This window comes from Triticum aestivum, chromosome 7B, assembly GCF_018294505.1.
Source record: "Triticum aestivum cultivar Chinese Spring chromosome 7B, IWGSC CS RefSeq v2.1, whole genome shotgun sequence".
Lineage (NCBI taxonomy): Eukaryota > Viridiplantae > Streptophyta > Magnoliopsida > Poales > Poaceae > Triticum > Triticum aestivum.
Genome location: NC_057813.1, coordinates 722,025,674 through 722,035,661, shown reverse-complemented (window position 1 = coordinate 722,035,661; position 9,988 = coordinate 722,025,674). Strand labels below are relative to the sequence as shown.

General features: G+C 43.0%; 1 protein-coding gene across 1 annotated transcript; it reads left to right on the top strand.

Annotated features, from left to right (window-relative positions):
* The first annotated feature begins 259 nt into the window (after positions 1-259).
* LOC123158621 (V-type proton ATPase subunit B2-like) lies at positions 260-9,690 on the top strand. The gene is made up of 8 exons (XM_044576537.1): positions 260-478; positions 7,215-7,274; positions 7,476-7,587; positions 7,675-7,883; positions 8,655-8,783; positions 8,866-9,003; positions 9,321-9,367; positions 9,515-9,690. Exons 1-7 carry the CDS (start codon positions 260-262, stop codon positions 9,360-9,362), a joined length of 909 nt encoding a protein of 302 aa, XP_044432472.1. The 3' UTR covers positions 9,363-9,367; positions 9,515-9,690.
* Positions 9,691-9,988: the final 298 nt, after the last annotated feature.

Below are 9,988 nucleotides of genomic sequence, written 5' to 3'. Positions count from 1 at the left end.
AGAGAAATGACACCGCAGTGTCGCCATCGTCCAATCTGGAAGACCAGATGCTAGGGTTTCCCCTGGAGCAGCATGAGTGGGTTGACCGTAGTTACACGATGATGCCTTCATCAAGTTACCGGCGCAGAATGCGGCCATTGCCCGCTGTCGGCTTGGTTTTTAGCGACAACTATGTCTCCCTGGCTCACAACTGCGACTAGATGAAGGATCTCGCGATCTGATCACCCGGCCTTCAGGAAGACCACCTCCGACAAAGGAGATGACCACCACCGCCAAGCCTAGGGTCGCGGCCCCAGGCGTCTGCATGATAACAGAGGAGAACCTATATGGGGTGGGAAACTCCAGATCCATCGTGGCCAGCCGTGATGGTTGGCCCCACGCTACCCCCGCAGCCGTGGTGGCCAAGCCACCGCCAGAATACCATCGGGACGCTGCCCCATTCGTGCCAAATCCGCCTCCAGGCCAGGTGCACGCCAAGGTTCGCCATCGCGTCTCGGTCACATATCCCCTCGCGGAGAGAGGAGGAGAGCCCGCCATCCGCCGGGCGAGCTTCGCTCGCCGGCCTCCTTTGGCGGCAGCGTGGAAGTAGGGAGGGAGGGAGGGGCGGCGGCGGCTTGGGTTTTCCCGAGCCGCCCCCTAGAGGCGACGCGAGCAAGGCCCGAGGTCATGTCGCTTGACTCACTCTAAAATTTTGTAGTGGCATAACCCCATACAAACACTGGTAAATTTGACAAAGTGAGGATATTTTTGTTGAAAAACATGCCCCCAGTAACTTATGCAAAAATAATATGGTAATATACAGACCGCATACCCGATAACTTACATGCAAACACGGTGGTAATGACCAAGGAGGAGAAAAAGATATGAACCACATACCTGATAACTTACATACAAATAGCATGGTAAGTTTGACAAAGTCGAGAAAAAGTTGTTGAAAAATATAACCCCCTAACTTATGTGAAAATAACAAGGTAATGTATGGATCACATACCTGATAATCTTACATACAAACACTACAATAACTTTGACCAAGAGGAGAAAAAGTTGTTCAAAAACACAAGCCCGATAACTTGCGTGAATATTGCACGATAATATACAAATCACATACCTGATAACATACTACAAACACCATGATAAGTTTGACCAAGGAGGAAAAAAAGTAGTTGAAAAACATACTCTTTGGTAATTTGCACATCATAGGCGTGGTAACATTAGAGGCAAGGCGAAATAACTTTTGGCCCTTAAAACAATGTCGTCGAAACGTACCACCATGGATCTAGTTTTGAAAATCTCATCGCGGCGAATCCTTTACATGAAAACAGATTTTTCATCGGTCTGACGGTTAGAGATACAAAACATTTTAAATTTTCAGAATCAGGAGAATCTAGAATGACATTAGCTTTTTTTGTTCTCTAATGCAGACGTGCATATGCATGTGGAGAAGGCGGGAGAATCATTTTTATACCCGATAACTCACGTGAAAATATCACAATAACTTGCATATCACAAGCGTGATAACTTATGTAGCCTGGACGTGGTAACTTTTGATCCCCAAAAAGTCATCCAAATATTAGTTTCGTTTGTGCGGCATCTGGTAAAATAATATACATAAAACCAAGCAAAGAATCAAGGCGTGGGGAGAAATAACTGATGAAGAGATGTGGCGAACCTATGTATATCGCGATTATTAAAAGAGGTTGGTATGTTCGGAAATAAAATGAGAAGAAAAAAGACACGCACCCGTTGCATGCACCACAGTGCACATGCATCATGCATGGAAGATGGGTAGTGTATTGGTACTCTCGCAAGAGAGTGGAGCAGCAGGTCGCCCTCTCGGCTTCTCGGAGAAGCCTTCTATCTCCCCCCTCCACCATTACTACCCCCACCTCTCTCACCTCTCACCTCCCCCTCCCCCTCTTTAAAAAACCACAAGAGCGCACAGACACAAGTGAAGACGAACGGAGGAGATCTGACCAGCGGAGAAGACGACCCAACCCACCGCTCCCGCCTCCCCAGGTAATCCCATCGCCTCCCATGTCTCATAGCCATTGCTTGCTTCCTGGGGTTTGTGAATCTTTCCATTGGTTTATAATCTGCAATGCATTCTTCCCCCATCGCCCCCTCCTGGGTTTTTCTCTTCTGTTCTGGAGAGATTCGCAATCCCAACGTTTTAGGGGTTTTGCCAACAAATTTTCTTGGGGTTTTTGCAATCTTTGTTTTTCGATCTGGGTTAATTGAAAAGAAAGAGATCTTTATATGTGCATTCTTCAAACAGGTTTGCTCTTATTTGTGATACCACTAACAATCTGTCTCTGCCAACAAATCATCCTCCTTTCCAGTATCCGGCCATTTATATTTACATTTCTCATCTCATTTGTACCACACGATGTCTCCTATCTAAGATTCTAGCGAGCCACGCACAACCATAAACAGGATCTTGAAATTACTAAACAAGCAGTCTAGCTTTGTTTAATTTATGAAATATATCATCGGACGCTATTCCTTTCATGGATTGCCAAAATGAGTAAATGAGAAGAGCTTCTTCTTGGGGGTTTTCCCAAGGGAGACATTTGTTCTTGTCTAGGGTGTTTTGTATGAAAGAAGTGCTCTCATTCTTCTTTGAACTTTTGGGTTCAATGCGAATGCCCTTCCATTTTTATGACCAGCAACCTCGTCTTCTTTCTTCCCTTTTTCCTAGTACAAAGTGCGAGGAGGCAAATACTCTAATAGTGTAGCGATGCATTTTATTGGGGGTTCATATACCATAGAACTCTGTAATCTCTGTTTTGCTTATATTGCTTGGAAAATATGTGCACCTAATATATTTTTGTGGATAAAATTATAACCCACTTTGGAGCTACAGAGTATATCTTCATATGTACCATTTATTTTGTGTTGATAATATATCAGTATCATCATTAATTCCTGTTTACAAAGTTACTGCTCCTAAATATGCACATATGTTTCTATATACAGGATCTCCTAGTGAAGGATAACTCTGTTTAGAGCCGGAGTGTAAATATTGTTCATATGTAGACATTTCTCTCTGGTCACAATAATCAACATTCCAGTAATTCCTACACCTACAATGGATATAATGACTGTAAAAGCATACACTGCACTTAATCTTTCATCTAAACAGCTAATGCTTCTTGGTCATCCTAGAACTGGGATCAATTTTGTTTTTATTTGTTTTGTACTGCTAACACTACTGGAAACAGGGAATTTGCCATCGGCCAGCTCTTTGCCATCTGCTAGCTGATGGCAAAGAACATCTTTGCCATCTGCTTATAAAAAACAGATGACAAAGAACTGACAGACGGCAAAGAACATGGTTTCCATCAGCCAATTCTTTGCCATCTGCTAGTGGATGGCAAATAATCTTTGCCATCTGCCAGCAGATGGCAAAGAGGTTGGCAAATCCTGTGGCCGTCAAGAGTGTAACGGCGTACCAGCCCCACCTCTTTGCCATCTGCCAGCAGACGGCAAAGACTGCTGGCAGATGGCAAAGAGATGGGGTTATTTTTTTCAGGTAAAAAAAACTGTGGGGTTATCCCCTCTCTCTCTCCCCACCCATCCAGTAAAAAAACATACTACAGGCCCACGCCCCTCGCTCCTTCCTTCCTCACCCGCTGCCGCTCCCTCCCACCTCCTCCTCCTCCTTCTGCGCCCTAGGAGCCCCGCCGCCGCCCTGCTGCTACTCCTCCACCGGCCCGCCCTGCTGCATCGCGAGCCCCTCCCTCCTCTTCGCGTTCCGGTGGTCGATAGTCGGGGTCAACGAGGAGATGCACGCGGCGGCGGCCATGGACGTGATGAAGCACGGACTAGCGAGATGCTAATTCGCGCGCGTAGACGGCCCGATCTTTCACGGCGATGCTTGATCAATAGTTCTTCCCCCTGTTCCTCCTCGCAACTTCCAAGAATAATTTTCACCCGCGTACAAAAATACACGAATAAAAATAATGACCCCCCTGGATCAGCACGTAGGTGTCGATGTGATGATCAACCCTCCGTCGCTAGTAATTTTCCACGATGGGAAAGTCACAGATGATACACAAGATATGATCGCCCGAAACTCGGACGTTTTACTGTGTTGTTCATAACTCACGAATAAACTCTAAAACTAATCTCCCCGTATATGGCCGGAGCTAGCCTATTATATAGGCGACACACAACCCTACGTAACCAACTAAAACTTAAACGGACTCTTCTGCCTTATCTCAACTAATTGAGGATTCTTCTAATTAATGATCCGGCAAGATCTTCTTACCAACTAAACTAAACGCACATGTTTGGACTCCATAAAATATTAGACTCAGTTTACCTACCTAAATCTATCCATATTGGCAAGGACCCAACAAATAATCTACATGGAGGTGTACGAAACGTGGGCGTTATTTCTTCTGGCTTTGGTTCTTCTATGTTTGTACGTGTTAGCTTCTTGCTCCATATTGGTGGCATCTTCGTAGACGGTTGTGTAGGTTGGTCTCTATACAAGATCTTCCTTCTGTTATTTACTTGACAGTAGTTTTGCTTCGGTTCTGGTTGCGGACCACAAAGCACACGTAGCTTGCCATCCTTTCCACAACTAATAAGTTGTCCTTTGGCTATGTCTGTCATCTTGTCCTTCGTCACGGCCACATAGTCATTTCTTGATGTACTTGGTATTTGTAGGTTCGTATCATCCTCCCTTTCTTGAAACAAAACCGTCCTCGGTTTTGAGCCAACCTTCAAAACCTTCTTTTTTGGAACTTCCATGTTTATAGTGATCACACTGTCCAGCATTGGTTTTAGAACGTGTCGTCTACCATCATGCTTGAATGTATATGTGTTTGATTTACCTGCATGCACTGCATCACGATCAAACTGCCACGGTCTTCCCAATAATAACTGACACGCGTCCATTGGCATGACGTCACAATCCACCTTGTCAACATAATCCCCAACAGCAAATGTCACACGTACCTTATGTGTAATTTTTAATTTCCCAGAGTTATATAACCACTCCACGTGGTGTGGTTGAGGGTGTCGCCACATAGACAAACCCAATTCTTGTACAAGGTCTTTGCTAATGGCATTGGTAAAACTGCCACCATCAATTATCATCTTACATGCACGGTCCTTGATCTTGCATTGTGTCTTGAAAACACTCCATCGTTGGCCTTTTGCATCACCGTCTTGTACCTTATGTACCAAAAGATTCACACCCTTCATCGGTGCATCAACTTCTTCCTCTATTTCTTTTTGCTCTTCTCTCCTTTTCTGCAAACGGCCTATCCAATCTGCCATGAACACATCCACTGGCATAGGAATAAAACAGATTTGTTGGCCCTTCCATGATACAGAGTAAGTATTTTTTTTGGAATTCCGAACAGCCCCAACACGTTTGCACCATGGGTTCCCAAGCAGCAGATGGCACGACACCATGGGCACAGGACAAACATGAAAAAATTCCGCACAACAATATTTTCCTAAAGTAAAAATTAGCAAAATCTGATGTGTAATGTGGATTTCACCTTTGAACCACTTCAGTGTGTATGGTCTTTCAAGAGGTGTCATCTTCAGCCCCAATTTTTCCACCACCTCGATGCTAACCATGTTGACTGCAGTAGTCTCATCGATCGTCAGATTGACACGTCGTTCGCTCACAACGCAACGACTGTGAAAAAGAATGACCTCGCCAATGCCTTCCTCCTCCATCAATATGTTCCTGCTCAACATCTTGATGCCTCACCTCCGCGGACGATATTGCAAATTGAATCGCCGTGACTAACCTTAGCTCTGATACCACTTGATGAAGCACGGACTAGCGAGATGCTAATTCGCGCGCGTAGACGGCCCGATCTTTCACGGCGATGCTTGATCAATAGTTCTTCCCCCTGTTCCTCCTCGCAACTTCCAAGAATAATTTTCACCCGCGTACAAAAATACACGAATAAAAATAATGACCCCCCTGGATCAGCACGTAGGTGTCGATGTGATGATCAACCCTCCGTCGCTAGTAAATTTCCACGATGGGAAAGTCACAGATGATACACAAGATATGATCGCCCGAAACTCGGACGTTTTACTGTGTTGTTCATAACTCACGAATAAACTCTAAAACTAATCTCCCCGTATATGGCCGGAACTAGCCTATTATATAGGCGACACACAACCCTACGTAACCAACTAAAACTTAAACGGACTCTTCTGCCTTATCTCAACTAATTGAGGATTCTTCTAATTAATGATCCGGCAAGATCTTCTTACCAACTAAACTAAACGCACATGTTTGGACTCCATAAAATATTAGACTCAGTTTACCTACCTAAATCTATCCATATTGGCAAGGACCCAACAAATAATCTACATGGAGGTGTACGAAACGTGGGCGTTATTTCTTCTGGCTTTGGTTCTTCTATGTTTGTACGTGTTAGCTTCTTGCTCCATATTGGTGGCATCTTCGTAGACGGTTGTGTAGGTTGGTCTCTATACAAGATCTTCCTTCTGTTATTTACTTGACAGTAGTTTTGCTTCGGTTCTGGTCGCGGACCACAAAGCACACGTAGCTTGCCATCCTTTCCACAACTAATAAGTTGTCCTTTGGCTATGTCTGTCATCTTGTCCTTCGTCACGGCCACATAGTCATTTCTTGATGTACTTGGTATTTGTAGGTTCGTATCAGGACGACTCCATGAGCGGGACCACCGCCGTCGCGGCGCCTGCAGCCGGTGGCGCACTCCACGGGGCTCGGGATGTCCGCGGCGGCGCGGGCTATGGACTGAGAGGCGGGGCCCTTGATGCATTCCGTTCGAGGGGCTGGTCGGGCTGGCGCGGGATCTGAGCCACCGTTGATGGATTTCTTGCAGCTTGGCTCCTGTTAAACAGAGATGGTATCTTTTATTCAAATTTATTTATGGTATATTTTCATTGGAAACAGAGATGCCTTATATGGTTTATCTCATGTGTTAGAAAACCTCCAAATCTAAGATCATTTGCTGTCTGTAGCCATAACTTTCTTGGTCATACTGGAAACAATTATGCAATATTCATATCACATTATCTCAATTTAAGCATCATTTGACAGTTAGTTGTCTTTGTCTTTTCATCGTCTTCAGTTCACCTCCGACATTGAGATGAATTCAAACTCCAATTATATGTGAATGTACAATTTTTCCTTTTCTACCTACCTTTCTTTCATTGTTCATGAAACTTGAGAAAATCACTCACAGGTTTTTGAGGGAACTTCCGGTATTGACAACAAATATACAACTGTGCAATTCACTGGTGAGGTAATATCGATTTCCCCTGAGACTTGCGCTCACATGTAGCAGTAAAGATGCTCTTTTGCACTACTCATAAATTGGTGTCAATGAATATTTTTCTGTTAAATCGTCTACGGTTGAGTGGTCTTTGTGCTATTGCTTAAATTTTTTTAAAGAAAATTTGTTTGCATTTTGGCTCATTTATATCTTTTTTTTTGCATTTTAAAGGTTCTAAATACTCCAGTGTCACTGGATATGCTTGGACGCATTTTCAATGGTTCTGGTAAACCTATAGACAATGGCTCACCAATTTTACCAGAGGCATACCTGGATATTTCTGGTAAGAGTTAGCTGGGTTCAAATATGCAGAAGATTTCAGGCTACATAGAATTTGATTCAGAATTGTTTTGTTATTAATCTCATACAGGAAGTTCTATCAATCCCAGCGAACGGACATACCCTGAAGAAATGATTCAGACTGGCATATCTACAATTGATGTCATGAATTCTATCGCTCGTGGTCAGAAGATCCCTCTGTTCTCCGCTGCAGGTCTGCCACACAATGAAATTGCTGCTCAGATTTGCCGTCAGGCTGGGCTAGTAAAGCGTAAAGAGAAGACTGATAATATCTTGGAGGTATACATAAAGCCAAAACAAGTATTTGATGCCCACAGTATTTATCTATTAAAATTATTTGGATAACTCTCAGAAGTAGCCAGAAATAATTATAATGAAGCTGAAGCTGAAATAACTAACTGTTGAGGGCTGTTTGCTCCATCAACCAGGCTTGTACACTGATATGTGAACTTTTCTATGGACCATCCAAACCTTTCTCCCCCGTACTAAAATGTTCTACACACACTGTATTGTTCATTTATCATTCTGTGTGTTGTAGCCATCAACGCGCGATGCTTGCAGTAGGCAACTCTATATGGTAATCCGTATCCTCTTGGGATGGCCAGCGAATCATAGTTTACAACATAGACTTGCAATACATTGTTATTTTCTGTGGTCTTTGTTCTAACTTCGAAGAAGTAGGTACTTGTATTGTGTACAATCTTGGTCTGGTTTACATGGCGCAGTGATGAAGTACTATCCACTTGTGCCAAGAGGTCCTGGGTTCGACGCAGCCTCTCTGCATTGCACTGTGCAGGGGTAAGGCTTGCCTCGTATAATTCTTCCCCACACCCCCACCTGGTGTGGGAGCTTCTAGCACTGTGCCTGTCATTGGTCTGGTTTACATGGCAAACTTAAGTGTGCAAATTATAATAATTATAATTTAATTAACAGTATCTATTAATACGTATAATTCTCAGTTACATTGATTTATTCCGAACATCCTATCTAGTTTTTTCTCCATGCTAGATCATTAGTTTGACATTCACGCATCTGCTACAATTGTTGTAGAATGCCGAGGAGGACAATTTTGCTATTGTCTTTGCAGCTATGGGAGTAAACATGGAAACAGCACAATTTTTCAAGCGTGATTTCGAGGAGAATGGTTCAATGGAGAGAGTTACCTTATTTCTTAATCTGGTACATCTGCGTACCTTTTCCCCTCTCTTTTCTTTCCTTCACTTGTTGCTCTAAGGATTTTACCCCTTACTTTTGTTCATAGGCAAATGATCCTACCATCGAGCGTATTATTACTCCAAGAATTGGTCTCACCACAGCGGAATACTCGGCATATGAGTGTGGGAAGCATGTTCTTGTCATCCTGACTGACATGAGTTCATATGCAGATGCACTTCGTGAAGTAAGGGCTCTTGCCTCCAGTAATATTTTCCTGGATTTTACTGTAGAAACATGTTGGAAATTGTCTCCCATCAACTGGAGTTACCGCAGGATTTCTGTTAGCAACACATAACCCAGTAAATATGGAAGTAATGTATTGTGGTTCCATTACTCTTGCTAGCAGTTTGTTGCTTCTGTAAAACATCATGCCAAATAGTCTTTCTGCTCTAAATACCATGCAGATGTTCACTAAATCTATGAAGGATTGAGCCTCAATTTCTTTTGTGCTTTGCATTTGATTGATTGTGTGGTGTGATACTGTTGTACTTCTTTGTGTAGGAATGCCATATCCTGAAAAGGAAGAAGTCCATGCCCTTCTAAGGCAGGTTAGAATTGTGAAGAAAATTATAGAGCTATTATTTAGAATATTATTTTTCCCAGGCCTGAACAGATAATGGACAGGCACATGATTTCCATTGTGCCGCTATATTTTCTTAAAACTAACAATTTATTGTAATTTGATGGATTTTTAGGACCCAAATTTCTGGAAAATAGGCCCTTATCTGAAGTGATGATTCAAGCAGCATCAGATGATGTGCGCTTCCTTCTCAATATACAAGAGAAAATGATGGAGAAGTTGAGCAAAGTATCTTCATGGCGTCTGGCAGTACAAAGTGAGCTATACTGTATGTGTTTTTGCATAAATGGCAACCAACATGAAGATTGGCTGCCTCTTCCAACTGTCCCTGGTCAGTTTGTTTACACCCTTTCCGTTCAAATCTAGGAAGGTTTCTGTATGGCCGTTTTACTTTTTGTTCTCCAGATATAAATCATAAATTTGTAACCTAATGATTGGGGTTTGCTTCATGGTTCAGCATTGTAGCCTTGTAGGTGCAGAATCGTCATATAAGAACTAATATGAGATGACAATGGGTCTATTTGCTTTTCAGTCTTTAATTCATTTTATGAAGTTTTGATATATTCAACTTATAGAACAAAATCGATTA

Excerpts from the sequence above, each read along its gene's own strand:
- LOC123158621 (XM_044576537.1), top strand. The coding sequence starts at position 260 with ATGACCACCACCGCCAAGCCTAGGGTCGCGGCCCCAGGCGTCTGCATG. Across the intron at positions 479-7,214 it reads CAGGCCAGGTGCACGCCAAG|GTTTTTGAGGGAACTTCCGG; the intron begins GTTCGCCATCGC and ends AATCACTCACAG. Across the intron at positions 9,004-9,320 it reads ATGCAGATGCACTTCGTGAA|GAATGCCATATCCTGAAAAG; the intron begins GTAAGGGCTCTT and ends TTCTTTGTGTAG.